The 12,517-nt window shown below is 28.0% G+C and overlaps 2 protein-coding genes across 2 annotated transcripts; both read left to right on the top strand.

The window, feature by feature from the left end:
- Positions 1-5,409: 5,409 nt before the first annotated feature.
- LOC129911656 (lipase 3-like) lies at positions 5,410-6,773 on the top strand. The gene is made up of 3 exons (XM_055989523.1): positions 5,410-5,508; positions 5,564-6,289; positions 6,352-6,773. Exons 1-3 carry the CDS (start codon positions 5,410-5,412, stop codon positions 6,748-6,750), a joined length of 1,224 nt encoding a protein of 407 aa, XP_055845498.1. The 3' UTR covers positions 6,751-6,773.
- A 3,974-nt stretch (positions 6,774-10,747) lies between these two features.
- LOC129907240 (lipase 3-like) lies at positions 10,748-12,129 on the top strand. The gene is made up of 3 exons (XM_055983346.1): positions 10,748-10,839; positions 10,900-11,624; positions 11,682-12,129. Exons 2-3 carry the CDS (start codon positions 11,340-11,342, stop codon positions 12,078-12,080), a joined length of 684 nt encoding a protein of 227 aa, XP_055839321.1. The 5' UTR covers positions 10,748-10,839; positions 10,900-11,339; the 3' UTR covers positions 12,081-12,129.
- Positions 12,130-12,517: the final 388 nt, after the last annotated feature.

The raw sequence follows: 12,517 nt of genomic DNA, 5'->3' as shown, positions 1-12,517 counted from the left end.
GTATGTTTTTTTGTAGAAATAAAATCGTCATACAACAACTGCTGATGTGACTTTTGCTTCTGCTGTTGATGATGATGATTCTGTTGATCAGCGATATAGTTATTATAAACAAGTTTGTAAGCTCTAGGCTCAAGACAGATCAGATGATGACGTAGTTATACGAAATATTAAAAAAAAAAAAAAAAATGTTGATGTCAGATAAAAATATTGTGATGATGAAGTTCAAGTTATAAGATACTTATCTTTTCTATTTATCTATTTCTCTTCTGATCTATGAAGATGACTGGGTGGGATACAATGAAATTACAAGTTCGCTTGGGGGTGTTAATTTTTTTGCATATTTTTTTTTTTTTTGTTTAAATACGATTGAGTCAGTAATGGTGAAGAAAGATTGTTTATTTACTTTTATATTGGTACAGGTGTTAGAGGCTGTAATGCATTTGCAATAATTAGGGCAGCAAGAAAATATTGTAAGAAAAAAGTGCATTAATGTGTAATTACAAAAAAAGGTGATTTTTTTGCGATCTCTTTGGAGCATTAACAAAAGAAAGTTATATTATATGATTCATAGAAATAGAAATAAAATTATTAAAGAAATGAACAGAAAAATTGGAGGGATAAGAAAATCGTTTTTTTATATTTTATAGTTTAATTTTTAAAGAAACTATCACTCTTGCATAGTTTTTGTAGGGCTTCAGCTACAAGGTATATAATTGCCTATGAAAGTAAGAAGACAAAATTTGAAGTCAAGTTTTTTCAAACTCTTCAAGATTACGATCATAGTCAAAGTCAAAGTTTTGGTGTAATTGCATAGAACGGGTAATCCTGTTATTTTTTGGGGGTCCTAAACACGAATCTGAATTTGACCAAAAAAAATTTCTCGTCAACTATAAAAAATTGCTAAACAAATTTTGGGGTATTATGTATTTCAAAAGTGAGCTCTTTTTGCAAGAAAAAAAAATTATATACCTATTTAAAACGAAGAGACAATTAACAAAAAATAATACCTCATACATTTTTGTATAAGACTTTTGATTTTCGTTAAAAAGAGCTTTAAAAAAATCGTAACTTTTTGTATGGAAAAACGTCTTAAAAAAGTAGGTATTTTGTTTTTTTTTTTTTAAATTTGCTGATATTTATGGAATGGACAGTGGAAATATGAATTTTAACTTGTACAATGTACAGGCAAGTACATTAAAACCATTTTGCATTTTTTTTTTTTGTTAAATTTTACTCCCCCAAAAGACACCCTTACCTGCTAAAGACCATAAGCTTTTTTAAATATTTTTAAATTAAAGCGGTCACTGTGGTGAATTTTTAGAATTTTAACAATTCTAGTGGACGGAATTTTAATCAATATTAAACACAAAAAATGTAATTGTGGAAATATTTTTCAAAATCGAGGTATTGGTTTTTTGAAAGTACAAAAACATAAATGATTTTTCAAAAAAAAAATAACATATTTTGATAAAATAATTATTTAAGGACAAAAAAAATGTTAACTCATAACTATTAAACACCTTCATGTTTATTTTTATTTTTCTATTCAATGTTATTTAAATTTAAAAGATAAATTCTTTCACAAAATTAAAAAATTAAAAAAAAGTGTAATGCTAAAAATGATTTTTTTTTCTCTGTACAAGTTGTATACCCCCGTATAATTTTGTAGTTGACTTTCTCTGTTTGTTTAAATCTTACTAAATTTCTTAAAAGTGAGTACCGAAGGAGTTCAATTTTGTATTTTTGTCGAATATTAAAGTAGTCTCCGTCCGAAAATATAAATTGTATTAAATACTAAAATTCGACCTACGACGTGACGGTGTGATGAGGCACAAAATGTGCTAAATTGGAAAGGAATCGTATTATTTATTAATCTACCTTTATACTTGACTAACATAAACATAAACAATGAAAACATAAACAAAAAAGTGAATTTTAGTAGGGAAACCATGTTAAAAAAGGAGGAACAGAATTCGTGTTCACGTATATTAATGTAAACTAAACATAAGATCACAATTTTGAAGTTTTTTTTTAAATAAAAACTAAATTTGAACAAAAAAAAAAATAATTCTTTAAATTATATTAAAAAGTCCTTGACATTGATTTAGGAAAGTTTCTAACTCTTACTTAAACTTCAAAATTACTTTTGTTGTTGGAATGTATATTTCATATCAACGAGTTCCTTAAAAAATCTTGTTAGCAGAAGTGGTTTAACATTAGAAACAAAACAGTACCAAGCACTAATAAATTATTATTGAAACGAAATTTGCATTTCCGTTTTGAAATAAAACAAATTAAAAAAAAAAAAGAAACTGAGTCATAAAATTATTGAACTTTCATTTGACTTTCAAAATAAATGATAATAAGGTGGTTTAGTCTGGCTACTGGTTATATCACTTTGAATTCTTATTAAACAAATAAAATTTCTTATCAATTTTTTAACTCTAAAACAAAATATAAAAACAAATGCATCTCACGAGGTACACTCAAGTACCGTTAACATAATTTAGATTTAATAAAACTGGATTTTGTTTAATACAAATTTATAAGTCAGTATTTTTATAACTTGATTTAAAAGACAAAACAAAAGATGTATTAGTTTAAAGAGTGATACATATTATTTTTATTTATTTTATATTTAATCTGATTAAATATTTATTTAATTTCTAATTAAAAATGTATAAACACAAAATTAAAACAACTAGGTACAGATTTATTAAAAACTTTGATAAACTTATACTTTTGTGTCCAGATTAATAAAAGTTCTTTAATTTTTATATTTTTTATTTTTATCTTCATCAGGCTTTGAAGACGAAAGGATAGTCTTTTCAGTTGTGCTATAGTGATGATGGCGATGGTGACCATTATGATGATGGCCATTACGATAATGACCAGGACTTCCTCCTCCTCCATGCTGAATATCCTTTTCTGTTTTTGAGCCTTTATCTTCAATAGCAAAAGTAGTTGTCGAAAATATTAGGACTATAGCCAAACAAATTATTAAAAACTTTAAATTTTTCATATTTTATTTATTAAAAGTAATAGTTTTGTATAGATATGTAACTCAAACTGAATATTAAGTCAAATAAAAAGCTCGCTTTATATAGAATAAAAACAATGAACAGTTAAAATTAATTACCTTTCGAAACTCTACGAAAGGAATTCCCAGAATTCTGTTAAATCATTTTAGATAAAATCAAATTTAGTTTAAATTATAGTCGTTATTACAAAAATTGCTGTCATAATTAATTTTTGAAAGAACCGTAAAATAGATCATATCGAAAATTAATTTATTTGGATAACCCTCAAGTTTGAAGTATGAATCAGTACCTATTACATAATAAATGATTTTGTTTTTCTCAATGATCTTGTAAACTTTAAGGTTTTATGTATGTTAATATGTGAAATCATTACTTCTAAACTACTTATTGTAATTTTACAAATGAATTTTCTTTAGAAGCGTCAAAAATTATCTCTCTACATAAACTTAACCCTTTCGAACCCAAGCTATGAAAATCAATATTAAAAAATGTTTTTTCGGTATTATCGGGTCAAAAACATCACAACTAACAAATATGAATAGCAAAAAGTTATTTTCCAAAATAATAAATAGCAAAACTAATGCACTGCCTATGACCACCAAAAAAAAGTCTGAGAACTGAGAAAATAACTTTTTATGAAATTATAATGTATGCTACTTCTTTTAAGCTAAAAAACAAAACACTTTCTGCATTAACATTTCTTATATCTTTTTTTCAAAATTATGACCATATATAATATGAACTTCAGTCCCTTTTTCGATAAAAAAAAATTAAAGGTATGACATTTGACTAACTTTCTGCAATAATCCAGTAACTAGGCATTATTATCTTTCAATTAAGCCATAGTAACCTCAAAAATTGTTTAATTTAATATTTTTTACCAATTTTTAAAAAAATGTTACATGAGAGTAACGCTGGGTCCGAAAGGGTTAAAAAATTTTGCATTAAAAAAAAAATTTATTGCAACTGAAAAATATTTGCATTAAAAAATATATCAATTGAACAACAATGCATTTAAAATTAGAAAAAAATTTATTGCAACAGAAAAAAAATTTGCATTAAAAAAAAACTGAAAAATATTTGCTTAAAAAAAATATTTGTTGCAAATAAAAAAATTTTGCATTAAAAAAAAAAGTTATTGCTACTGACAAAAAAATTACATTGAAGATAAAATTTTTGTTACAACTAAAAATATTTTGCATTAAAAAAAAGTTTATTAGGTTCAATGTTATATTTGACAGAGCTGATGTATGGTCAAATAGTCAAAATTGTAAGAGATTTGACGAATATTATAAAAAAAAAAAAATGTAATGCACACATTTTGCATTGAATTTTTTTCAATGAATAAAATTTTATATTTGCAATAAATTTATTTTTTTTTTAATACAAAATATTTTTATTTGCTATAAAAATTTTATTTGCAATGGAAATATTTTCCAATTGCTGTAACATTTTTTTTTAATGCAAAATATTTTCCAACTGCAGTAACATTTTTTTTAATGCAAAATATTTTCCAATCAAAAAAATTTGCAATAAAAATTTTATTTTGCATTGTAAATACATATGTTTCAGTTGCAATAACATTTTTTTAATGCAAAATTTTTTTTATTTGCAATAAAATAAAAATAATAAATAAAAAAAAAATTTAATGCAAATTTTTTTCAATTGCAACAAATATTTTCTTAATGCAAATTTTATTCAATTGCGACTAATATATTTTTAATGCAAATATTTTTCGGTTGCAATAAAAAATTATTTTGAATGCAATTTTTTTTCAATTGCAATAAATATTTTTTTTACTGCAATTTTTTTGTCAGTTGCAATAATATCTATTTTTTTAATGCAATACTTATTTTTTCAGTTGCGATTATTATTTTTTTTAGTGCTAATATTTTTCAATTGCAATAAAAAAATCATTTTTAATGCAATTTTTTTTCAGTTGCAATAAATATTTTTTTTTTTCTGTTTTTTGTTAGTTGCAATAAATATTTTTTTTAAATGCAAATTCATTGTTTTTCAAATGATATTTTTACGACTCTGATTATACATACTTAACAATCATTAACAATACATATACATTAATCATTAACGAATACACAGGATTTGCAACAGCTCTACGCTAAAAACAACGAAATAAAGTTTAAAACAAAGCACCAATAATTCTATGGTCTCAAAAGCAATTTAAAAAATTTGAAATAATAATAATAATTAAGCCCTAAAATGCGTTTTATCTTCTTAATTTTGTTTTAATATATTATTAATTATATATATTACATAAAACTAATAGTGTATTAATTGTATTAAGTCTTGCGCTATATAAATTCATCCTACCCTAACAAAAATGAATTAATCCAATATTTGAATAAAAATGAAATGGTTTGGGGAAACTATTGTAATAATAATTATAATTATTCTTTCGGGAATTTCTACTGTGATATCAGTCGGACCGGATATCTTTTACACTACTGTAAGCCAATTATTATTTTTTTTTTTTTTTCAATTTAAAAACATACAATTCACAGGCTCAACGAATAGCCAATTATAAATATCCAGTTGAAACACACGAAGTTCAAACCAGCGATGGATACTTGCTAACTATATTTCGTATTCCCCATTCACGGAAAGAATCGAATTCCACCAACAATCAACGTCCAATTGTATTTCTTCAACATGGCATCCTTTCATCTTCTGACGTTTTCATTCTAAACGGTCCAGATAATGCCCTAGCGTACCTTTTGGCTGATGCAGGTTTTGACGTTTGGTTAGGAAACAACCGAGGCAACACTTATGGCCGAAAACATGTCAATATTTCGGCGGATGATACAAAATTTTGGAATTTTAGTTTCAATGAAATAGGTATGCGAGACTTGCCAGCAATGATTGACTATGTTCTTCACACGACCAATCAAGAAAAACTCCATTATGTGGGACATTCTCAAGGGACTACCATCTTTTTTGTGCTCATGTCAGTAATTCCAAGTTACAATTCAAAAATTAAAACCGCTCACATGTTGGCTCCGGTTGTATATTTGGATCAAGCACAAACTCCAATTGCTTTAATCGGTGGACCGCTTCTTGGGCATCCATCAATATTTAGTGACCTCGTTGCAAATCATGAATTACTTCCGGATTATGATGCTATAGCTATTTTCGGATCAGTTTTTTGTGTAGATGGATCATGGTTACAATGGATTTGTGCGGATCCATTATTTATTACCGGTGGATGGGACCCAAAGCACTTAAATTACGTATACCTAATTGCTAAAAAAATCTTTGTGTAAATTGATTTGTATTTCTATATTTTTCGTAGACACTTTTGCCACTTGCTCTAGAAACTCATCCAGCTGGTACATCAACGACATCATTTCTTCACTTTTTTCAGTTATCTGAATCAGGTTATTTCCGCAAATACGATTATGAAAAAGAGAAAAATAACAAAATTTATGGCCAAGATTCACCACCAAATTACAATTTGACAAATGTTGTGTCTCCAGTGCGACTTTACTATGGAGATAATGATTACTTTTCATCATTGGATAATATTAAAAGAATTGAAAAAATATTGCCAAATATAGCAGAAAGTTACAATGTTCCTGTGAAAGCTTGGAATCACTTTGATTTTGTTTGGGCAATCGATGTGAAGAAGTACATCAATGATAAAGTTATAAAGACAGCTCTACATTTTGAGAAAACTAAGAAACAGTTATAAAAATAGAAAACAAAAAATTTCAAAATAGCAAAATTATTGTTGTTGAATATTTTTCTATGAGTCCACTTTAAGGTTCCAAAAACCATCTAAAATAAATAACATTTCACATAAGGATTAAAAGTGAAATTCTCATCATTATTCCATAATCTACACCGAATTTATAAAAAAAATCCACAAGATCCATAAGCTGTAAGTATCCAGATTGTGACTAATGCATTTCTTATCTTTAAGACTCAATCAATATCCAAGGAACTACTGACTCTAAAGAAAACGGAACTCTACTACTACGTTCTTATTATCACCTTGACTCTTATTAATATTGAAGTTATAAAATGATTAAATTGTAAGAATGTGAAAACCGTTTTGTTGTTTCTAAGTGTGTCCAAATTCATCCTAGCATTATATTGAAAATTAAAAATAAATGATTTTAAATATTTTCAATACTATATGATAGTAGATAATGATATGACAAAAGACGTAAATTTAAAAGCATGATATACGTACCTATATTAAGCCAAAGGTAAGTGTATCAAAAACAATCGGGTTTTAGATCTGGCCACAGTTGCTTTTCTGGAAAATATTCTTAAAGAAATTCGCAAAGATTACGAAAAAGGTCGTTTATCGCTTCTTTATTTGCTTGACTTTTACAAATCATTCGATAAAGTTGACCACAAGATTTTTTGTTGGAATCTTAAGAATTAAGAATTAAAGAGCGGTTACAAAGAAACGCTAGTTGGTTAAAAAATATGTTCCTTAAGGAGTACCGCAGGGTTCAGTTTTAGGTCCATTTCTTGTTTGTAATTTTTTTAATGACCTGCCTGCTAAATGTCTACAAACTTCAGTTCATTTGTATCTGGATGTACAACTTCAAAATGCAAGACTTTTAACTCTTGTTTCTGAGCAAATTTCCCTCATGAATGAATCACTGAAAAGAAATTTCGGGTAGTTTGTTAGAAACGGCCTACTATTGAACGATATTAAATAACAATTTATTACTTGCTTTATAGTATATGGTAAGTACCTATTGGTTTTGTATCAAAAAAATTTCGAGGTTTAATCAAAATTAACAATACGTCAAAAATAGTGGTTCTCGTCATGACGTTCGTCGCGTCGGTTTGTGCGTCTGTGCGTCGTCACTTCCATCAGCTTCATGTAAGCTGCAGTAAACGAGTGAACGGATTTGCTTGAAATTTGCTAGAAATGGTTTTTTCGTTATTCCCAAGGTTGTTTTTTTTTTTTCTTTTTTTAATATCTCGCTTAAATAGTGTACCTTCCATAAAATGTTTTTAATTTTTTGAGGTATACTGCGTTTTTAGTATTTCGCAAAAAGTTCAGAAATATGGGTTGGCATTTTTTGCAAAAACTGACATTTTGGTTATTTACGCATATCTCGTTAAAGGTCGCACGATCTTGCATATCGTTCAAGTTGCTAGAATTTTTAGGACTTTTTATATAGAAATTTAGTAAATGTAATTATTGTAGGTAGGTATTAGACCGAGAGCCGGCAGCATATTTTGGCAGTTTTGATATAACCGAAATTCGAGTGTGCACATATCTAGATATGCACCACAGTATGTCAACGGAACAAGTCTGGCAGTGATCTTTTTCAGCTTTCCCTTGCCAGACGCATCCAAAGTGCAGCAAAAAATCAACTTTTGACGTTTTGGTATAACCGAATAAATGATACACCAAAAAATCATAAAAAATACCCTGACTTCGAAACTGTGGGTACCGCAAGTTTCTTTTTCGGCTTTCCCCCCGCCAGACCGCTTTAAAGCATTTTTAAGTGCATTTTTCTAATAAAAAACCTAATTACTTATTTTCTGTTAGGTATAACCGTATGATGGTAACAAATTAATATTCTATGTCTATTCCAGGTCTAGAAAATATAATTTTTAGCCAGCTATTTTTCAGCCTTCCCTCTGCCAGACGCATCCAAAGTGCAGTCAAAAATCAACTTTTGGCGTTTTGCTAGGTATTAACCGAATAAATGATAGACCAAAAAATCATAAAAAATAACCTGATTTCAAAAATGTGGATACCAGAAGTTTTTTTTCAGCTTTCGCCCCGCCATCGCCAGACCGCTTTGAAGCATTTTGAAATGCATTTTTCTAATAAAAAACCTAATAGCTTATTTTCTGTTGGGTATAACAAATTGAAATTCTATGTCTATTCCTGGTTTAGAAAATATAAGTTTAAGCCAGATATTTTTCAGCCTTCCCTCTGCCAGACGTCCTTAAAGGTTTCCCAAACCGGTTTTTCCATACAAAAAACACCTAGTTTCTGTTTTTTTTTCTTATAAAATTTAAATAATATTTTTTTGTTTAGAGTAACTATATGATGGCCAAATATTAACTTTCTCTGCCTTTTCCTGACTTAAAAAATGTATGTTTAAGCCAGTTTTGTTTCAGCCTACCCTCTGCCAGACGCCCTAAAAGGTATCTCAATAGTACGGGAAAGTTAGATTTTGCTATATGAGGGTCTGGGAAAAGATCCGAAATGCATTTTGACATATATATATACATATAGGTATTGTAGTATTGTTTTACTAAGATGTTTTTTTAGAAAAAAAATTCAAAATCGTTAGAGCCCTTTTGTAAGAAACTAATTTCTTATAAATGATTTCTTGGAAAAAAATTTTTAAAATGAAATTCGTATGCCATTTTGTAGAAATCGCTAATCAAGATCTAAATACAAAATTTTATAAAAATTCAATGTCCCGTTTTCGAAAATTTGATTTTTCAAAAAAACAATCATTTTTTTTTAATCCAAAAACTATTTTTTTTTTTAATTTTATTTTTGGCTTTTATTAAAACTATATAAATGCCTTTTAACAAAAAGTTTCGTTGAAATCGAATAAGTAGTTTTTGGAGCAAATCGGATTTTAAAACAACGATTCTATGGCAGGTACCGTTAATAATAATTTAAAAAATAATTTTTTTCTATTGAAAGATAGACCTTGTCTTAAAACATTCATTTGAATTTATTTAACAAAATCGTTGAAGCCATTTTTGAGCAAATTCAACTTTACTAAAATCGATATATGCAGGTACCGTTATTTTTGGTCCAAACAAATTAATTCCAAAAACCACTCTGCAGAGTCGCCGAAAAACGCTTCATACCAAGTTTGATGTTAATCGGTTTATCCGTTTAGGCTGTAGCTTCGTATACAGACAGACAGACGGACTTCAGGGACCCACTTTTTTGTCATTCTCTATCATCGTAATGTCATGGAAAAATGTTATCACAACTTTTTTTTTCGTACGAATGCATAACTTCATAAGTACCTATATCGCAACGCAAGTAAAAATATTTCTTATCACTTAAAAGTGAAAAAAATTAAAAAAAAAAAAAAAAAAATTTTAAATTAAAAAAAAATGTTTGTTCATGATTTTTTGTTTTTTTTTTTTATTTCTAATCAAATCGTTAAAATTTCATTGGTAAGCTTATATTTACATATGTACTTTTAATAGTTATGAGAGCAAGTACATGCGACCCAGTCGTGCAGTTTATTTTGAAATTAAAATGAATCCTTTTGCAAATGAAATTCACTGAATTCAAATAAATTTCATTGTATTGAAAATTAAGTACATACATGAATTTCGAAGGAAAGTTCACTCTTTTGCAAACAAAACAAATTCACTTTCTAAAAATGTGTTTATTCTTTTGTAAATACATTAGACCTCTGGAGCTTAATTCAGAGCTGACTTATTTGCCTCAGTTGTTTTGTACACCACGTTTACATTTTCTATACAAAAATAAAGTAATAAAATTTAAGTGCAAACATTTTTAAGTTCAAAACAAATCATGAACCATATTTTGTACGCGCAAGTATAATAAAATTGGTATTAATTAGATACTTTTCATAGAAAAACAAACTTCAAAAACCTTAATTAATTTTTAATTATATTTATTAAATAAAAATAATTGTTTAATCATTATAAAACTCTTGCTATATAAATGCATTCTACCCTAACAAATATTTATTTATCCTATAAAATGAAATGTTTGATAGAAATTCTTTTAATAAGTTTCGCCTCGGGAATTTCTATTGTAAGCTCAGTCAATTCGGATATATTTGACACAACTGTAAGCCAAATAATGATAATTTTTCGATATTAATTAATAAAAAGCACACAATTTATATAGGCTCAACGGATTGCCAATTATAAATATCCAGTAGAAACACATAAAGTCCAAACCAACGATGGATATTTACTTACAATGTTTCGTATTCCGCATTCACAAAAGGAAACGAATTCCATCAACAATCAACGTCCAATTGCCTTTCTTCAACATGGAATCCTTTCATCTTCTGACGTTTACATTCTAAACGGTCCAGATAATGCCCTAGCTTATCTTTTGGCTGATGCAGGTTTTGACGTTTGGTTGGGAAACAATCGAGGCAACAGTTATAGCCGAAAGCATGTCAATATTTCGGCGGATGATACAAAATTTTGGAATTTTAGTTTCAATGAATTTGGAATGCTAGACTTGCCAGCAATGATTGACTACGTTCTTAAAACAACCAACCAAGAAAACTCCATTATGTTGGACATTCTCAAGGGACTACCCAATTTTTTGTACTCATGTCAGAAATTCCAAGCTACAACTCGAAAATTAAGACCACACATCTTTTGGCTCCGGTAGCTTTTATGGATCAAGTCAAGAATCCAATTGTACTTATCGGAGGACCTCTTTATGGTCATCCATCAATTTTAAGTGACGAATTTGCAAATCAAGAAATACTTCCAAATAAGAATCGTTCTACTATTATCGGATCGGTTATTTGTGTTGATGGGTCATGGTTGCAGTGGCTATGTTCTGATATTTTATTTATAAACGGTGGATGGGACTCGAAGCATTTAAACTATGTATACTTCGATAAGATTCTTTCTATAATTTGATTTGTTTTACTTTTTTCTTCGTAGACACTATTGCCATTTGTTTTGGAGACTCACACAGCTGGTACTTCAACAAATGCATTAATTCACTTCTTCCAGATATATGAATCGGGTTTTTTTCGAAGATACGATCATGGAAAAGAGAAGAATAATCAATTTTATGGCCAGGATTCACCACCGAATTACAATGTGTCAAATATTGTAGCTCCAGTGCGACTTTACTATGGAGACAATGATTTTTTGTCATCATTGGAAAATATTAGAAGAATTGAAAAAATGTTGCCAAATTTAGTCGAGAATTACAATGTTCCTGTGAAAGCTTGGAATCACTTTGATTTCACTTGGGCAATCGATGTGAAGAAGTTCATCAATGATAAAGTCATAAAGACAGCTCTACATTTTGAGAAAACTAAGGAACAGTTATAAAAAATTCATAAATTCATTAAAAATTAAAAGTTATTTTTAAACTGTTTTAAAGACTTCGAGCATTAAAATAACACAATAACAAAATATCTTTAAATGAGTCATTCTACCTATAAGACTTGCATAAAGGTGCTAAATGAAGTTCTCATTCTCATTACTATTCCATTTTCAAAGAATCAATACAAATAAATTCATTTGAATTCATGATTGTTTTTGGTTTCACAAAGAAATGAATCAATAAAAATTGCTAAAATTCCATAAGCTGTCATATCTCAGAATCTAGATTGTGACTAATACATTTTCTTATTTGAAGACTTAATAACGGAAGTACCATTGACTCTAAGGAAGACGGAATTACTCTCGTATTAATTAACACTTTGATTCTAATTACTATTGAAGATCTAAAATGATTAAATTGTTTGTTTGTTAAAACTGCATAA

This window comes from Episyrphus balteatus, chromosome 1, assembly GCF_945859705.1.
Source record: "Episyrphus balteatus chromosome 1, idEpiBalt1.1, whole genome shotgun sequence".
Taxonomy (NCBI): domain Eukaryota; kingdom Metazoa; phylum Arthropoda; class Insecta; order Diptera; family Syrphidae; genus Episyrphus; species Episyrphus balteatus.
The sequence above is the reverse complement of the archived record's forward strand: the minus strand, read 5'-3'. Positions and strand labels throughout refer to the sequence as shown.